General features: G+C 45.9%; 1 protein-coding gene across 2 annotated transcripts in view; it reads left to right on the top strand.

The window, feature by feature from the left end:
* The window catches only part of LOC116978246 (PDZ and LIM domain protein 4-like), a 69,087-nt gene that overhangs the window by 37,717 nt on the left and 11,469 nt on the right, over positions 1 to 19,901 (top strand). For both annotated transcript variants that reach the window (XM_033029244.1, XM_033029245.1), the window contains exon 3: positions 5,623 to 5,707. In XM_033029244.1, coding sequence (XP_032885135.1) covers positions 5,623 to 5,707 — 85 coding nt within the window. The remainder of the gene's footprint in view (positions 1 to 5,622; positions 5,708 to 19,901) is intronic.

A 19,901-nucleotide genomic window follows, 5' to 3' on the forward strand; every position in this document is an offset into this window, starting at 1 on the left:
TTTTAGTTGAAAATGTAATGAAAGCTTTGAGATTTCCATTAAACCAGCAGCTTGAATGGTTTAAAGTTGAAATTAGTTGAGTCTTAACATGGGGTGGGTTGGGCGGGGAGGGGGGGGGGGGGACATGTATTGCTTAACAAAATACTGCTGCAGGAATTCAGTGCTTCAAGCAGCATCTGTGGTTAAAAGTGATGACGCAGGATGCTAACCAGAATTGTCAGCCATAGCCTTGCCTCCACAGATGCTGCTTGACCTGCTGAGTTCCTCCCGTTTTTGTTTTTTAGTTTCTGTATCTTCTTCCCAATGGGAGCAGGTGTTCTCCAGTGTGTTCCACCTCCATAATGCAGAAGCCACAAGAGAACCAAACATCTATCTGAGCAGGACCAAACTGAAGTATGCCCCCACTCCAACCTACCTCGGAGTGACCCTTGACAGGACCCTATCCTTCAAGGAACATCTCAAAAGAACAGCAGCTAAGGTGAAGTCCAGAAACAATCTCCTCAGTAAGCTTGCTGGCTCAAAGTGGGGGGCAGCAGCCCCCACACTGGGCATTTCAGCACTAGCCCTTGCATTTTCTTCAGCCGAATATTGTGCCCCTGTTTGGTCCAGGTCATCCCACACACACCATGTGGACACCCAATTGAACTCAACAATGAGGATCATCACAGGAACAATCCGCTCAACACCACTCCCCTGGCTCCCTGTCCTATCCAACATAGCCCCTCCACACATCCGGCGAGTAGTCCTCACTCAAAGGATGCTCCAAAAGACCAAAAACTCCCCTCACCTGCCAATTCACATGGACATCTTCAACCCACCCACTGCTCGACTTCCATCTAGACCACCAATTTGGAAGAACCCACCACCAGCTGATTTCACCATCCAATCAGCTTGGAAAAAGGAATGGGAGTCCAAGGACGTCCCAAATAAACATCTGGTGTCAGACCCCACCCTACCGGTCCCTGGCACCAATCTCCCAAGGAAGCAGTGGACGACGCTGAATAGATTCAGGACTGGACATGGCCCCTGCTTGGCCAGCCTTCACAAATGGGGCAGCAGCCCAACCCCACGGTGTGCTTGTGGAGAGCAGCAAACAATGCAACACATCACTGAAGCATGCCCTCAACAAAGACTCAAAGGAGGACTTGTCACCCTTCATACAGCAGATCAAGAGGCAACTGCTTGGCTAAAGGACTTTGCATTCGCTAAATAAATAAATGGGAGCAGGGAGAAAAGGGAATGATTAGGGTGTAACAAGTCTTGGATGATGTTGGCTGCTGGCCGAAGGCAATGTGAAGTGTAGATAGTCAATGGTGGGGAGCCTGGGATGGACAGGGCTACATCCGCAACTCTGCACTTGGTGCAACTAAGTCTACATCTATGACTAATCCCATCACTCAATTTCTCCATAACTGATTCACAAGCAAACCCAACCCTTTTGGGTAAATAGAGATTAAACCTTTCTTGTGAAAGCAATTAATCCCCTCATAAATTCCTGGCTTTTTGAAAGTGCCGTGAATTATTGATAGTGTTAATGCTTGCACATATGCCTATTTAAAGGAAGGAGTGTTGGTTTTAGTTGTTCCATTGCAAACAAGAATGAAATATGAGCTTTCAAGGTTCATTCGAGAAACTTGGATTAGCTTTTAGCTTATTAATAATCACAGGTGAACCTTGCACCAAGAATGGCTTCTTGGACAAGGTAATGTGGATTGCAGGCGTCTGGAACAACTGTAGCACGAGTCATGAGCCTTAATTTAGTTTAGTTTAGTGATTTAGCATGAAAACGGGCTCCCTAAGATTTTTGCCTCCATCACAGTGAGGAGGTGCCTGGTGAACTCACTGTGGTGGATGTTAATTTGTGTTTATTGTGTGTTTTGTTGTTTATTACATGTATGGCTGCAGGCAACGACATTTCGTTCAGACCAAAAGGTCTGAATGACAAATAGAGGGTCTAATTCTCTTCAGCCTACCTGGCCCGCACCGACCAGCAATCCCCGCACATTAACGCTATCCTATACACTGGGAACGATTTACAATTATGCCAAGCCAATTAACCTACAAACCTGTATGACTTTGGAGTGTGGGACAAAACTAAAGATCAGAGAAAACTCACGCAGTTCATGTGGAGAACTTACAAACTCCATACAGACAGCATCTGCAGTCGGGATCGAACCCGTGTCTTTGGCGCTGTAAGGCAGCAACTCTACCACTGCGTCACCGTGCCACCCCTAATGGAAAATAAATTGCATTGTGCAATGCAATGCGTGCAGAAAATGAAGATAGTTGATATTGTCCCATGGAGTTAGGAAATCTAGAAATCAGAAAGACTTGTAGTTGGAAACCCTCAGACTCTCTTTAATCAGACTTTATTAAACTTCATCTTGCACTAAATGTTATTTATTTTATCATGTATCTGTGGACTGATCGATTGAAATCATATATAGTCTTTCTGTTGACTGGTTAGCATGCAACTAAAAGCTTTTTTCTGTACCTCAGTATATGTGACACTAAACTAGTTGGAAGATCTTTGCATTTTCTGAGGGCAGGAACAGCTGATTGCTCTTCATTTCATATGTCACTTAACCTGCAATGATAATGACAGCTTGTCTATTACACCCACCTGTCCCACACACCCTCCATCTAGAAAGTACAAAGAACTTGTCATCAGTAATCAGATCTCTGCTTCATCAAGTAAGCAGTAATCCATCAAGATTTGAAGAATGATCTCGGCCTGAAACGACACCCATTTACTTCTCTCCAGAGATGCCGCCACTGTATTACTCCAGCATTTTGTCTGCTCCACTGTAACATCTGAAAGGTGCATCTACTTTGAAGAAGTTCTCCTCTGTCTGACGAAAGTTCTGCAACACCCTCTCATGGATGTGGAGAGGATGTTTCCACTGGTGGGAGAGTCTAGGTGCCAGAGGTCATAGCCTCAGAATTAAAGGGTGCACTTTCAGAAAGGAGGTGAAGTGGAACTTCTTTAGTGAGAGGATAGTTAATCTGTGGAACTCATTGGCCACAGGGCTGTGGAGGCCAAGTCAGTGGATATTTTTAAGGCAGAGATAAATTATTGATTAGAACGGGTGTTGAGGGTTATGGGGAGGGCAGGAAAATGAGATGAGGAAGCATAGATCACCCATGATGAATGGTGGAGTTGACTCGATGGGCCGAATGGCCTAATTCTACTCCCCTATTTTGTGAACGTGCTGCTCCCCCTCTGAGTCTGAAGAAGGGTCTGGGCCTGCAACATCACCCAGTCCTTCTCTCCAGAGATACTGCCTGTGTGGTGGAAACGTTTCCCTGGAGTGTAAGGGTTGCAGGGAAGATTTACAAGGATGTTGCCAGGACTAGCGGGTCTGAGCTATAGGGAGAGGTTGAATAGGCTGGGACTCTATTCCTTGGAGTGCAGGAGGATGAGGGGAGATGTTATAGAGGTGTATCAAATCATGAGGGAAATAGATCGGGTAGACGCACAGTCTCTTGTGTAGTCATGGCAGGGACTATCCAGCCGTTACGTCCGTGGATAGGACGGGTTTGGAGGGACACAATATGTAACAAACAAAGGCAGGTGGGACTAGTGTAGCTGGAACATGTTGGGGCAAAGGGCCTGTTTCCATGCTGTAAGCCTCTATGATTCTGAGTGTACTATGAGTTTATGTGAAAACACTTAAGGGAAATACAGAAAGTTATTCCATTTCATTTTATAATGCTGACACGTGTGATCTTTGTCCCTGGGGAATTGCTATTAATTTTTAGTATCACTCTCATCTTAACATGGGTAGCATGGAGGGATTATGGTACTTTTTAGTTTTGTTGCGAGATGCAACGAAGAAAAAGTCCAGAGTGCGCGCCGACCAGCGATCCCCGCACACTAACACTATCCTGCACACTCGGGACAATTTACATTTATACCAAGCCAATCAACCTACAAACCTGTAGGTCTTTGGAGTTTGGGAAGAAACAGAAAATCATGGGGGAAACCTACGTGGTCATGGTGAGAATGTACAGACAAGCACCAGCAGTCGGGATCGAACCCGGGTCTCTGGCGCTGCAAGGCAGCAGCTCTACCGCTGCGCCTCATTAAAGAGGTTAGGTCATGATTTTTTTAAAGTTGTCACTGGTCTATTTCACTCTTACATCTTGAAATGTGCAACGCATAAATCAAGTCCTGTCATCACAAGGCTTTGATGTTGGTGACCGACCAATTTAGTGGCACTTGGTAACCACACAATTGATGCTTGTGTTATGTACCCTGCTGTATATCATAGTCTTAAAGGGTGTTGTGCGATACGCACTTTCATTACAATCATTCCTAGCCTCTGCTGCTGTCATTAATGCAGCATTCATGGGCATTGTGTATTCCATGCAAAGCAATACATGTCCCTGGAGTGTATTAAGGGTTCACTTCTAAACCCTTAATGAGCTAAACACTGAACTTTGTTCCATTGCATTTTATAACGCTGACATTTGTAATAGATCTACAGTAGTGGGTTGGTAGACGGGCTCCACTCTTCCTGAGGTCATCTGTTGCCGGCCCTTGTTCTGACCTCGTCTTGCCTCCAGATTTACTCCCCCCCCCCCTCCCCCCACCCCACATCTACTTTCAGTCCGAAGAAGGGTTCTGTCCCAGGACATCACCTTATTATTTTTCTCCAGAGATGCTGCCTAACTTGCTTAATTACTCCAGCAATTTGTGTCCGTCTTGGTTCAGGCAGCATCTCTGGAGGACATGGATAGGTGTTGTGCAAGACTGTTAGATGCACTGAGGTAGCGCACAAGAGTCGCCACATTTTGGGCGCCATCTTATACCCTTCCAGTCTGAATTTTAAAAAGAAATGTTAAAAGTCGTAACCATAAAGTCCTATTATCCTCTGGAGAGAAGGAATGGGTGACTTTTCAGGTTGAGACCCTTCATCAGACACCCAAAACGCCACCCATTCCTTCTCTCGAGAGACGCTGTCTGTCCCGCTGAGTTACTCCAGCATTTTGTGTCTATCTTCGGTATAGCCCAGCATCTGCAGTTCTTTCCTACCCAGTAGATCTTTATCCCTGGAGAATTATCAATAATTTCTGATATGTTTTGGGACGTACATTTTTATTAGGTTAATAGAAATATTATTGTTTTTTTTTTTTTTTAATTGAATGAAGCTGGGCTTGGTTTATTTTTGGAGCTTGGTGAATTAAATTATTATTAATTTTAAATGAATGGAAATTTTAGGGAGATGGTAAACATGTTTACATATTCCTATTGTGCTTTATCTGACAGGAAGATTACAATATCAAGAGCATGAATTTCTAATGATTTTCCATGTTGGTGGCCAAATGAAAAGAATAATAACTTAGAAGGCGAACCTTGTGTTCAATTTTTAGACCCTTGTGCGGTTATGTGTTGATCAATTTTTACCTGTTGAATGCTAGAAATTACCACATCTACTATCAATAAAATCGTAGATTGCTGGAGTCGGCAACTTGTGTGCTGCCTGGTTTGTTTCTGAATTCCGGCCCAGTTTTCATATATTGTGGTTCCGGCTATCAGTGTGAATTCTTCTGTTGGTTTTTACTTGTAGAAACATTCCTAGCCATCCATCATTCAAGATTGATGCTACTTTATTCCAGGAATGAAAACAAGCCCTGGTCCCCGAATGGTATTGAAGATGGAAGCACTCGGCCTTTCGAAAACTCTCTCCAAGCACAGCCGCAGGTATGTACTATAAACAATTTCAGTGGTATTGTTCCATTGGGGACTATCTTCAACCTGTCGTTGGCATTTCGGTAGCAGACTCTACTTTAAGGCAAAGTTGGGGAACTCTTGGGAGCTGTTGTAACTCTGGCAGTAGAGCTAAATGCCTGTTTGCAATAATAAAATGTAAAAGGGTGGCGCAGTGGTAAGGTTGCTGCCTCACGATGCCAGAGACCTGGGTTCGATCCTGACTATGGGTGCGGTCTGTACGAAGTTTGTATGTTCTCCATGTGACCGCGTGGGTTTTCTCCGGGTGCTCTGGTTTCCTTCCACACTCCAAAGACGTACAGGTTTGTAGGTTAATTGCCTTCTGTAAATTGTGTAGTATAGAACTAGTTTACGTGTGATCATTGGTTGGGGCAGACTTGGTGGGCCAAAGGGCCTGTTTAAATGCTGCATCTCTAAAATCTAAATTTTCTCAACTGAAGGTGACTAAACTGCCTTTAGAATTCCTTTAGAAGATTTGTAAAGGACGAAAGGAAGTGGAAAGGCAAAAGGGAAATGCTCACAATCTGATTTAAACCAAGATGAGAACATCTTCAATGATTTTAGACAATAGGTGCAGGAGAAGGCCATTCGGCCCTTCGAGCCAGCATTGCCTTTCAATGGCTGATCGTCCATTTTTTAGGTGATTTTTTTCTTATACGATACCATATAACTTTATTTATCCCAGTAGGGAAATAGATAAATTTTAAAGTTTTGCAGTCCGTTACCTCTGGATGCTTTTTAAAAATTGGTTGATTAACAAAGGTGGCGTAGTGGTAGAGTTGCTGCCTTACAGCGCCTGAGATCTGGGTTCAAGGTGGCTGTCTGTGTAGAGTTTGCATGTTCTCACTGTGACCACGTGGGGTTTTCTCCGGGTGCTTTGGTTATTCCCTCATTGAGGGGTTAAGGGGAGAAGGCAGGAGAATGGGATTAGGAGGGAAATGTAGATCAGCCGTGATTGAATGGCGGAGTAGACTTGATGGACCGAATGGCCTAATCTGCTTCTATTTCTTATGAATCTTGTGGATTCCAAAGATGTACAGGTTTGTAGGTTAATTGGCTTTGGTAAGATTAGCTTATCCTCCAATCAGCTTTTGATGAAATATTTTGTTCTCATTTCAAATATAATTTAATTTAATTTTGCACCTTTTTAAATGTCCTGCTGCCCGCAACAGAATAACCTGCCCGTGTCAAATCTGCAACTCCAAATGTTTCAGCTCCAAATCAATGATGACAAGTGACGTCCAGGAAATGCTTAAATTAAACTATTCTCAGCTGCTGTTTCAACAGTGAAGATGGCCAGTGAATTCCATGGAGATCATGTGGAAGCTCTTTGTATAAATACTTCCTTGGATACAAAACAATCTCAAACACAAGAACGGTTGACAAAGTTATTTTGTTCTCCCAAGTGTCCTGGGATGCCAGGACTTTCATATGAAGAAAGACTGGATAGATTTGGCTTGTACTCGCTAGAATTTAGAAGATTGAGGGGGGATCTTATAGAAACTTACAAAATTCTTAAGGGGTTGGACAGGCTAGATGCAGGAAGATTGTTCCTGATGTTGGGGAAGTCCAGGACAAGGGGTCACAGTTTAAGGATAAAGGGGAAATCCTATGGGACCGAGATGAGAAAACCATTTTTCACACAGAGAGTGGTGAATCTCTGGAACTCTCTGCCACAGAAGGTAGAAGGTACACAAAAATGCTGGAGAAACTCAGCGGGTGCAGCAGCATCTATGGAGCGAAGGAAATAGGTGACGTTTCGGGCCGAAACCCTTCTTCAGACTGATGGGGGGTGGGGGGGAGAAGGAAGGAAAAAGGGAGGAGGAGGAGCCCGAGGGCGGGGGATGGGAGGAGACAGCTCGAGGGTTAAGGAAGGGGAGGAGACAGCAAGGTCTAGCAAAATTGGGAGAATTCATACTCCACTGCCACAGAAGGTAGTTGAGGCCAGTTCATTGGCTATATTTAAGAGGGAGTTAGATGTGGCCCTTGTGGCTAAAGGGATCAGGGGGTATGGAGAGAAGGCAGGTACAGGATACTGAGTTGGATGATCAGCCATGAACATATTGAATGGCGGTGCAGGCTCGAAGGGCCGAATGGCCTACTCCTGCACCTATTTTCTATGTTTCCATGTCCCTTTGCCAGACTGGAACCAGCAGCAAGAACTAACTAGCACTAATGTTACACTAAAACGTGAGGCTGATATTTCTAAGCCTAGTCTAATTGCATCATTTCAGTGTCGAAAGGTACAGCTAAAAATGAGCTCAACAAAGGAGGGTAGGCAAAAATGCTGGAGAAACTGCGGGTGTGGCAGCATCTATGGAGCGAAGGAATAGGTGACGTTTTGGGTCAAGACCCTCGAATTTTTGTCTACCTTCGATTTTTCCAGAATCTGCTGTTCTTTCTTCATCAAAGGAGGGGTTTAGTTTAGAAATACAGCGCAGAAACAAGCCCTTCGTCCCACCGACTCCGCACCGACCGCACACTAAATCTATCCACACACGCACGCTCACAATTTGCATTGATACTGAGCCAATTAACCTTCAAACCTGTACGTCTTTGGAGTGAAGGAGGAAACCGAAGATCTCGGAGAAAGCCCACGCAGGTCACAGGGAGAACGTACGAACTCCGTTCAGGCAGCACCCATAGTTGGGATCGGACCCGGGTCTCTGGCGCTATAAGGCAGCAACTCTACCATTGTGCCACCATGCCGCCCTATGGTTGTAGGAAGAATTTATTTGATTTGGATCATCATTATCAACCTTTATTGTCATCTTGCAAAGCAACAGTTGTACAGTGCAAAATGAGAAGACATTTCCCAGGGAATACCGGAGCATCGCACATAGAAACGCATAAAATAAAAACGATTTTAAAAAATCCAGTTCCTGATAAAATAGTACAAATAGTTTTTTAAAAAGTACAGGTAAAAACAGCAGCATTAAAATACAAGTAAAAAACAGTCATAAAATGTCAAGGGCAGCTGATTTAAGTGGCCTGAGCCAGTGCCAGAGTTATTACTCAGTGCCAGTTATTAAATTGTCAGTGCAAAAGCAGCAGAATCAGGTGGAGTGACTGGTTACTTAGTTTGTCATGCATTGTTGACTTTATCCTGTCAACCCTCTATCCCACCTCCTCCACTGTTGGTGTGCCCACCATATCAATTGGGTGAACAGCACCTCGTTGTGCTTGGGCAGCTTACAACCAGTCGTATGAATGTTGGTTTCTCCTATTTCCAGTAGCCCCTACATTCATCACTTCCTTCCCCCACCATAGCCTTCCTACTAGTTCCACCATTTGCATCCTTGTATCCCTTCATTATCACCTCTACCCCAGCTGACAATGGGCCATTATAGAAACATAGAAACATAGAAACATAGAAAATAGGTGCAGGAGTAGGCCATTTGGCCCTTTGAGCCTGCACCGCCATTCAATATGATCATGGCTGATGATCCAACTCAGTATCCTGTACCTGCCTTCTCTCCATACCACCTGATCCCTTTAGCCACAAGGGCCACATCTAACTCCCTCTTAAATATAGCCAATGAACTGGCCTCAACTACCTTCTGTGGCAGAGAATTCCAGAGATTCACCACTCTCTGTGTGAAAAATGTTTTCCTCATCTCGGTCCTAAAAGACTTCCCCCTTATCCTTAAACTGTGACCCCTTGTTCTGGACTTCCCCAACATCGGGAACAATCTTCCTGTATCTAGCCTGTCCAACCCCTTAAGAATTTTGTAAGTTTTTATAAGATCCCCCCTCAATCTTCTAAATTCTAGCGAGTACAAACCGAATCTATCCAGTTTTTCTTCATATGAAAGTCCTGCCATCCCAGGAATCAGTCTGGTGAACCTTCTCTGTACTCCCTCTATGGCAAGAATGTCTTTCCTCAGGTTAGGAGACCATTATGGTCACCACTCTTCCTTGGTCATCTGTTGCTGATTGTGCAGTGATATTGATACATGGGGATCAGGGTTACACTAATGGCAGGTATAACCTAAATATGAGTCCAGTGTCAAAATACACATTGAATATAGATCTCCCGGTCTCTATGTAAATATAGTTAAGTGTTTAAAAGAGAACTTGTATGTATAAAAACACAAAGTAAAAAAAAGAAAAGAGAGAAAAAAAGAGAAACAACGAAAAAACAAAACCCTCCTAATCTAGAGAGGAAAAAAAAAGCAAACCAGAATCTGGGCTGCAATGAGATTCAACAATTAAAATCCCTGTTTGTCGTCAAGTGCGTTCCGCCGTAAACCAGTAAAAAAAATTATTATAACAGTTAGAGAGGGGACAATTTATGTTGTATGAAAATGTTGAATAAATCTTCCCCAAGTCCTATCAAATTTAACCAAGGGTTCAACAATGTCACTCCTAATTTTTTCTAACTTTAAACATAATATCGTTTCAGAGTACCAATGGGGACCTCCAGTCTCGGGTACGGACGAGAAATCAATATGCATGGCATGCATTATGCAATTATGTGCAGAAATGGGATTGAAAGGTCACAGTTTACAGCCTGCTTTATTAACGGGCCGTTCACCTAGTACATTATGTTGAAATTGGATGGAAAGGTCATGTTTTACAACTTAATTAACATCAGTTCAACAAGGAGCCTGGCGTGGTGAAATTGATGAAACCTATGGATGATTTAGTGTTTCTGTCCCCCCTCCCCGCCCACCCCAAAGGGCAACACTGCTGCAATATTGTTTTTGTAGGCGAAACGGTGGCGCAGCGGTAGAGTTGCTGCCTTACAACACCAGAGAGTCGGGTTCGATCCTGACTACGGTTGCTGTCTGTACGGAGTTTGTACGTTCTCCCCGTGACAGGCATGGAGTCTCTGAGATCTCTGGGATCTCCGGTTTCCTCCCACACTCAAGACGTACAGGTTTGTAGGTTAGTGTTCAAAAGGGAACTGCAGATGCTGGAATATCGAAGGTACACAAAATTGCTGGGGAAACTCAGCGGGTGCAGCAGCATCTATGGAGCGAAGGAAATAGGCGACGTTTCGGGCCGAAACCCTTCTTCAGACTGATGGGGGGTGGGAAAGAAAGAAGGAAAAGGGGAGGAGGAGGAGGAGCCCGAGGGTGGGCGGATGGGAGGGTGGGAGGAGACAGCTAGAGGGTTAAGGAAGGGGAGGAGACAGCAAGGGCTAGCCAAATTGGGAGAATTCAATGTTAATGCCATAAGGACGCAAGGTCCCCAGACGGAATATGAGGTGCTGTTCCTCCAATTTCCGCTGTTGCTCACTCTGGCAATGGAGGAGACCCAGGACAGAGAGGTCGGATTGGGAATGGGAGGGGGAGTTGAAGTGCTGAGCCACTGGGAGGTCAGGTAGGTTATTGCGGACTGAGCGGAGGTGTTCGGCGAAACGATCGCCCAACCTACGCTTGGTCTCACCGATGTAAATCAGCTGACATCTAGAGCAGCGGATGCAGTAGATGAGGTTGGAGGAGATACAGGTGAACCTTTGTCGCACCTGGAACGACTGCTTGGGACCTTGAATGGAGTCGAGGGGGGAGGTGAAGGGACTGGTGTTGCATTTCTTGCGGTTGCAACGGAATGTGCCCGGGGAGGGGGTGGTGCGGGAGGGAAGGGAAGAATTGACGAGGGAGTTGCGGAGGGAGCGGTCTTTGCGAAGGCAGACATGGGGGGAGATGGGAAGATGTGGCGAGTGGTGGGGTCACGTTGGAGGTGGCGGAAATGGCGGAGGATTATGTGTTGTATTTGCCGGCTGGTGGGGTGAAAGGTGAGGACCAGAGGGACTCTGCCCTTGTTGCGTGTGCGGGGATGGGGAGAGAGAGCAGTGTTGCGGGGTATGGATGAGACCCTGGTGTGAGCCTCATCTATGGTGGCGGAGGGGAATCCCCCTTCCCTGAAGAACGAGGACATTTCCGATGCCCTGGTATGAAATGTCTCATCCTGGGAACAGATGCGGCGTAGGCGGAGGAATTGGGAGTAGGGGATGGAGTCTTTACAGGGGGCAGGGTGGGAAGACGTGTAGTCCAGATAGCCATGTGAGTCAGTGGGTTTGTAGTGTATGTCGGTCAGGAGTCTGTCCCCTGCGATGGAGATGGTGAGGTCAAGGAGTGGTAGGGAAGTGTCGGAAATGGTCCAGGTGTATTGGAGTGCCGGATGGAAGTTGGTGGTGAAGTGGATGAAGTCAGTCAGTTGTGTGTGGGTGCAGGAGGTGGCACCAAAGCAGTCGTCAATGTAACGGAGGTAGAGGTCGGGGATGGGGCCCTGGTACGTCTCGAACAAGGATTGTTCAACGTACCCGACAAAGAGGCAGGCGTAGCTGGGGCCCATGCGTGTGCCCATAGCTACGCCTTGTGTTTGGAGGAAATGGGAGGAGTCAAATGTAAAGTTGTTGAGGGTGAGGACCAACTCCGCTAAGCAGAGGAGAGTGTCAGTGGCTGGGTATAGGTTGCTCCTCTGGTCGAGGAAGAACCGGAGGGCTTCGAGGCCATCCTGGTGGGGGATGGAGGTGTAGAGTGACCGGACATCCATGGTGAAGATGAGGGGGTGAGGGCCCAGAGAGTGGAATGCGTGGAGGCGGCGGAGAGTGTCTGAGGTGTCTAGAACATAGGTGGGGAGGGATTTGACCAAGGGGGATAGGATGGAGTCAAGGTATGTGGAGATGAGTTCGGTGGGGCACGAACACGCAGAGACAATGGGTCTGCCGGGAGAGCCGGGTTTGTGGATTTTGGGGAGAAGGTAAAAACGGGCCGTGCGGGGCTGGGGAACGATGAGGTTGGAGGCTTGGTCAGGTAGGGCGTGAGAATTGATGAAGTCGGTGATGGTGCTAGAAATGGTGGCCTGGTGCTCGTCAGTGGGGTCATGGTCCAAGGGTAAGTAGGAGGAGGTGTCCGAGAGTTGGCGCGTGGCCTCAGCTTTGTAGAGATCGGCGTGCCAGACTACCACGGTACCTCCCTTGTCGGCTGGTTTGATGACCCAATCTGGGTTTTCCCTTGTCGGCTGGTTTGATGACCCAATCTGGGTCATACACTACAACACATAATCCTCCGCCATTTCCGCCACCTCCAACGTGACCCCACCACTCGCCACATCTTCCCATCTCCCCCCATGTCTGCCTTCCGCAAAGACCGCTCCCTCTGCAACTCCCTCGTCAATTCTTCCCTTCCCTCCCGCACCACCCCCTCCCCGGGCACTTTCCTTTGCAACCGCAAGAAATGCAACACCTGTCCCTTCACCTCCCCCCTCGACTCCATTCAAGGTCCCAAGCAGTCGTTCCAGGTGCGACAAAGGTTCACCTGTATCTCCTCCAACCTCATCTACTGCATCCGCTGCTCTAGATGTCAGCTGATTTACATCAGTGAGACCAAGCGTAGGTTGGGCGATCGTTTCGCCGAACACCTCCGCTCAGTCCGCAATAACCTACCTGACCTCCCGGTGGCTCAGCACTTCAACTCCCCCTCCCATTCCCAATCCGACCTCTCTGTCCTGGGTCTCCTCCATTGCCAGAGTGAGCAACAGCGGAAATTGGAGGAACAGCACCTCATATTCCGTCTGGGGACCTTGCGTCCTTATGGCATTAACATTGAATTCTCCCAATTTGGCTAGCCCTTGCTGTCTCCTCCCCTTCCTTAACCCTCTAGCTGTCTCCTCCCACCCTCCCATCCGCCAGCCCTCGGGCTCCTCCTCCTCCCCTTTTCCTTCTTTCTTTCCCACCCCCCATCAGTCTGAAGAAGGGTTTCGGCCCGAAACGTCGCCTATTTCCTTCGCTCCATAGATGCTGCTGCACCCGCTGAGTTTCCCCAGCAATTTTGTGTACCTTCAGGTTTGTAGGTTAATTGGTTTGGTAAAATTGTAAATTGTCCCTAGTGTGTGTAGAACAGTTAATGTGCAGGGATCGCTTGCCGGCACGGACTCAATGGGCCGAAGGGCCTGTTTCCTTGCTTTCTCACAAAAAAAAAGTTTTGGGGAATTTGTTTTAAAATTGAACTTTGCCAGCAGCGCTTGGCACAGTTTCAATACTGTTTCAAAACTGTACTGAACTAAATTGCCTGCCTGAAGAAGGGTCTCGACCCGAAACGTCACCCATTCCTTCTCTCCAGAGATGCTGCCTGTCCTGCTGAGTTACTCCAGCTTTTTGTGTCTATCTTGAACTAAATGACTGAGTATTGACTGTTTATAGTTCCACACCAGATGAAGTGCCAAATGAGTGCATGCCAGCCCACGTGGATATGTGTAAAACCACACACATTAACAGCCGAATGATGTTCAGGGAAGCTGGAGGTGATGAATTTGCAAACCAATAGCAGCACCAGGGATATCTGGTTCCCTTCTTTGTGAAAATGAAGTCTAGAAATGTTTAGAGACCAAACTGTGCAAGGACACCGTGACACAGCGGTAAAGTTGCTGCCTTGCAGCACCAGAGACCTGGGTTCGATCCTGACCATGGGTGCTGTCTGTAAGGAGTTTGCATGCTCTCCCTGTGACCACGTGAGTTTTCTCCAGGTGCTTCAGTTTCCCCCCCACATTCCAAAGACGTGTGGGTTTGAAGGTTAATTGGCTTCGGTAAAAACTATAAATTGTCCCTGGTGTGTAGGATAGTGCTAGTGTGCGTGGTGATCGCTGGTCGGTGCGGACTCAGTAGGCGGAAGGGCCTGTGTCTCTAAGGTCAAGGGACAACAACAACAAGCATTAAAATGATTGCTGGCATCAATGGGCTGATGAACTAGAGGGATGGGAGGTGCTGGTAAATAATGGAGGGAATATTGTGAGCAATTTTGGACACCATATCGGAGGAAGGATGTGCTGGATCTGGAGAGGGTCTAGAGGAGGTTTACAAGAATGATCCCAGGAATGAGTAGGTTAACATATGATGAGCATTTGTCGGCACTGGGCCTGTACTCGCTGGAGTTTAAAAGAATGAGGGGGGACTTGGACATTTTCAAGGCAGAGATGGATAGATTCTTGATTGGTACAGGTGTCAAAGGTTATGGGGAGAAGACAGGAGAATGGGGTTAGGAGGGAGAGGTAGATTAGCCATGATTGATTGGCGGAGTAGACTTGATGGGCCGAATGGCCTAATTCTACTGTTATTCTATATGACCTTGTATGATAATAAAACACTTGACTCGTGATGGGTTCCAGGTGTAGAGGCTGGACCAGGACCCGCTAAAGCCCTGGGCTCATAAAATTCTATCAGAGACTCCGTGACTCAATTGACCCAAAGTACAAAGGCGCAAGGCTTTAAAAAGTGATACAAAAAGTTTAAATTTAGTTGGGTAATAAATTCACTTTAAATTTATTTAAAAACGAAATGACTTTAACATTAGGGCTGTGCAGCCTTCCATCAATAGGGACTCTGGTTCGATCCTGACTGCGGGTGCTGTCTGTACAGAGTTTGTACGTTCTCCCCGTGACTCTATGGGTTTTCCTCAGGAGTTCTGCTTTCCTTCCACACTCCAAAGACGTGTTGGTTAATGGCTTCTGTAAATTGTCCCTCGTGTGTAGGATAGGGCTAATATATGGGTATCACTGGTAGGGCGTTGTCTGGGTGGGCCGAAGAACCTGTTTCCACACTACATCACCAAACTAAACTAAGCTTTAAAAAAAATATTTTTATTAATCAAATGCGACTTAATATCTGCAGTTTGACATTAATGCATCACTCATGGAAAAATATGAATACATTGAATCGATGCCACACTTTTTTGAAGTGGAATTATTTTTAACATGACTGAATTGACGGATGTTATCGGCAAATTCTGCCAAAGATTATGTAATTTGAAGGAAGGTTTGAAGCATTCCCTGTGTTGGCTTCCCTGTAGTTTCTTGCAGGAATGTTTTTATTAACTCTTGGTTTATTGAGTTATGATTGGATTACTTTGTTTAGTTTAGAGGCACAGATACAGCGCGGAAATAGGCCCTTCGCCTTACCGAGTCCAGCGATCCCCACACGCTTGCACTATCTTATACACAAGGAACAATTTTGCAATTTTACAGAAGCCAATTAACCTACAAACCTGCATGTCTTTGGAGTGTGGGAGAAAACTGGAGCATCCGGAGAAAACCCCACACGGTCGCTGGGAGAACGTCCAACATTCGTACAGACAGCACCCGTAATCTGGATCTAACCTGGGTCCCTGGCACTGTAAGGCAGCAACTCTACCGCTGTGCTGCCCGTACTTGCGGGATTTTACTTTAGGTATCTGCTACAAACTGTTAGTTTCTGAAATAGATAAAATCACACAGAATTGTTCTCATTTACTGGTTTATTCAGTTTAGACTGAAGCTTGAAGTACATCAATACCTATTCATCACATCACTGCTGTGGGAAAGTAACTGGAATGAGATCAAAGTGTATTTCTTATTCTTTATACAACCCTGTACTGTTATTTTTTAACTTATTAGAAAAATATGTAAACCTACAATCATTCTAACCTCCCCGAAAGCTCCTTGTTGGCCAGAGTTTGCCCAGTATCGAGATCCAAGGAGCTGCAGATGCTGGAACCCGAATCGGAGTCATAGAATCATACTGCATGAAAACAAGTCCTTTGGCCCAACTTGTCCTCTCTGACCAACATGTCCCATCTACACTAATCCCACTTGCCTGCATTCTGCCCATACCTCTCTAAACCTGCCCTAACCATGTACCTGTGTAATGTTTCTTAAATATTGTGATGATACCAACTGCAACTAACCCCCCCTCCACCCCACCTCACCTTAAACCTATGTCTTCTGGTCCTCGATTTCCCCTACTCTGGGCAAAAGACACTGCGCATTTACCCAATCTATTCCTCTCATGATTTTGTACACCTCTATCAGATCACCCCACATCATCCTGCGCTCCAAGGAATGAAGTCCAAGGTAGCATCTGTGGCGGAAATGGTTAGGCTATATTTTGTGTCGGGATCCAAAACGTTACCTAATCATTTCCTTTGGAGAGATCCGCTGAGTTCCTCCAGCATGTTGTGGTTTGGCCCAGTATTGGTCTCTGTTCTACATCAAGTTAACTGGTCTTAATTGCTTATGTGGTGAGAATGTTAAAACTCAGAAGAATTTTGCAAAGTCCAATACGCTTTTTGATTTTTCTAGCCAAAGGTGGTGGTATGCGTAGACTTTGACCTTTAGACTCTAGAGATACAGCATGGAAACTGGGGCCATCAGCCCTCCGAGGCCACGTCAAACAATGAACCCACCATACACTCGCACCGCCCTACATACCAGGGACAATTGACAATTTATACCAACCTGTACGCCTTTGGAGGAAGGAAACCGGAGCACCCGGGGAAAGCCCGCGCGGTCACAGAGAGAACGTGCAAACTACATACAGACAGCACCCGTTGTCGGGGTCAAACATGGGTCTCTGGTGCTGTAAGGCAGCAACTCTACTGCTGTGCCACCCCTGTCTATTAAATATTAATTAAATACCCATATCAATGAAAAATTAAGCTACATTTATCGACAATTTTTTCCCCTCCATGTAACGAATGCTGGGAACACCAACTTGTAATATAATGATGAAACTCTACATCCCTGCAAATAAATGTTCTAATTCTTTCATTTAAGTTATCCATTAGCTTTGCACGATTAGTAAACATATGTGTCACGTTAGGGGTGCCACATGTTTCGTTACAAAGAAAAAGCACTGGTAAAGATTAATTTGTATACAACTCTTAGTGACCATGTTATTGTACGTGTGTGAGGCATGGACTCTCACTCGAGCATTGTCCAAGTCTCTCGATGGTACCTGCAACCGAATGCTGAGAAAAGTTCAACATGTCAGTTTGGGGGGGGGGGGGGCTATTTCCTGCATATCTATATGCCAACTTAAAGGTCTCTGAAACACTATTATTGCATCTGCCACCTGTGGCGGTGCATGCCAGGTGCCCACTACCCTCTGCAATCTCCTTTAAAACTTTGTCCCTCTCACTTTATAGCTGTGCCATCTAGTCATACAGCACAGAAACAGGCCCTTTGGCCCAATTGCCCCTGCCGACCAAGATGCCCCATCTACACTAGTCGTACCTGCAAATGTTTGCCCATATCTCTCTCTCTCAAGCTTTCCTATCCATATATCTGTCCAAATGTATTTTAAATGTTGTTACAGTACCTGCCTCAACTGGCTTCTCGCTCCACACCTTAAACCTATGTCCTCGGTTATTGATTTCCCTAATCTGGGTAAAAGACTGTGCATTTACCCAATCTATTCCCCTCATGATCTTGTGTACCTCTATCCCTCATCATCCTGTGCTCCAAATGTTTGATATTTCCAATCTAAGGGGGGGGGAAGAAAGGTTCTGACTGTCTACGCTGTCAAAAAGGCACAACAGAGGATGTACTTCCTGCGGCAGCTGAGGAAGTACAATCTGCCACAGGCAATGATGATCCAATTCTACACGGCCATCGTAGAGTCTGTTCTCACATTCTCCATCATGGTCTGGTTTGGCTCAGCCACCAAGCACGACAGCTGGAGGCTGCAGCGAATCGTCTGATCAGCTGAGAAGGCTATTGGCTGCAACCTTCCCTCCATTGATGAACTGTACACTGCAAAAGCCAGGAAGCGAGCGGGCAAGATCATCTCTGACCCCTCTCGCTCTGGTCACAAACTCTTTGAATCACTTCCTTCTGGAAGGCGACTCCGGATTGTCAAAGCTGCCACAGCCAGACATAAAAACAGCTTTTTTCCACGAGTAGTATCTCTCCTCGATAACCAAAAATCTGTAGCCTCCATTTGCTCTGGTATTTTATTTAATTCACATGTTTAATCAATAATGTTAATTATTAATGTTTAATGATTTGTGTGTCATTCCTAACTGTCACTGTATGTAGTTGTCACTTGTGGGTGGAGCACCAAGGCAAATTCCTTGTATATGAATACTTGACCAATAAACTAATTCATTCATTGTTTTATATACCTGGATATAAATTGTTAAGGGCTTGGACACACTAAAGGTAGGAAACATGTTCCCGATGTTGGGGGAGTCCAGGACCAGGGGCCACAGTTTAAGAATAAGGAGTAAGCCATTTAGAATGGAGATGAGGAAACACTTTTTCTCACAGAGAGTGGTGAGTCTGTGGAATTCTCTGCCTCAGAGGGTGGTGGAGGCAGGTTCTCTGGATGCTTTCAAGAGAGAGCTAGATAGGGCTCTTAGAAATAGCGGAGTCGGGGGATATGGGGAGAAGGCAGGAACGGGGTACCGATTGGGGATGATCAGCCATGATCACATTGAATGGCGGTGCTAGCTCGAAGGGCCAAATGGCCTACTCCTGCACCTATTGTCCAAATATAAAATTTTAATAATTTTATATACAGTTGTTGGAGTTGCTGCCTTACCACGCCCGAGAGCCGGGTTCAATCCTGACCTCGGGTGCTGTCTGCGTGGAGTTTGTACGTTCTATCAGTGACCTCGAGGGTTTTCTCCAGGTGCTCCTGTTTCCTCGCACATCCCAAAGACATGCGGGTTTGGAGTTCAATTGCCCCTGTATAATTGTTCCGTGTGTGTAGGGAGTGGATGAGAAAGTGGGATAACATATGACCTAGGTGGTTGATGGTTGGCATGGGCCGAAGGGCCTGTTTCCATGCTGTCTCTCCAAACTAGGTATTTCATTTACAGATGCAAACATTAAGGAATTCTCCACCTGCCCCACTTTTCTTGGTTAAACTGATTAATTTTTATGTGTGTTAATAGACTACTCTCAGACTCGCTCCCTGCTGATATGATTTGGTCTATGACTGGATAATAACAAAAGCATTGGCTACAGTTGGAAACAGTGCCCCGTTTCTCCACATTACTGAGGGATCACTGAGTAATTACACTGACATTTTCTAAAATTCTGATCTCATCTGTTTTGTGTTTAATGTATTAACTTGGAAGCGAGTTAAGTAATTTAAACAAATGTGTTTATACTTCCCAAACAAGCCGCTGATTTACGACCATATGTTAACACAAGTGTTCTGTAAAATGCCTCATGAAGGCAGCCAGCATCATCAGAGACCCACACCACCCTGGCCGCGCTCTCATTTCACCCCTGCCATGGGGAAGAAGGTACAGGAGCCTGAAAACTGTAGCGACCAGGTTCAGGATCAGCTTCTTCCCAACAACCATCAGGCTATTGAACGAAACAGCCCCCAAGTAGGCTCCAAACTATATAGTCTTTGGTCATTATCTTTGTACTATTATTGTCTATTTATTCACTG

The sequence above is a fragment of the Amblyraja radiata genome, chromosome 11 (assembly GCF_010909765.2).
Source record: "Amblyraja radiata isolate CabotCenter1 chromosome 11, sAmbRad1.1.pri, whole genome shotgun sequence".
NCBI classification, from domain to species: Eukaryota; Metazoa; Chordata; class Chondrichthyes; order Rajiformes; family Rajidae; genus Amblyraja; species Amblyraja radiata.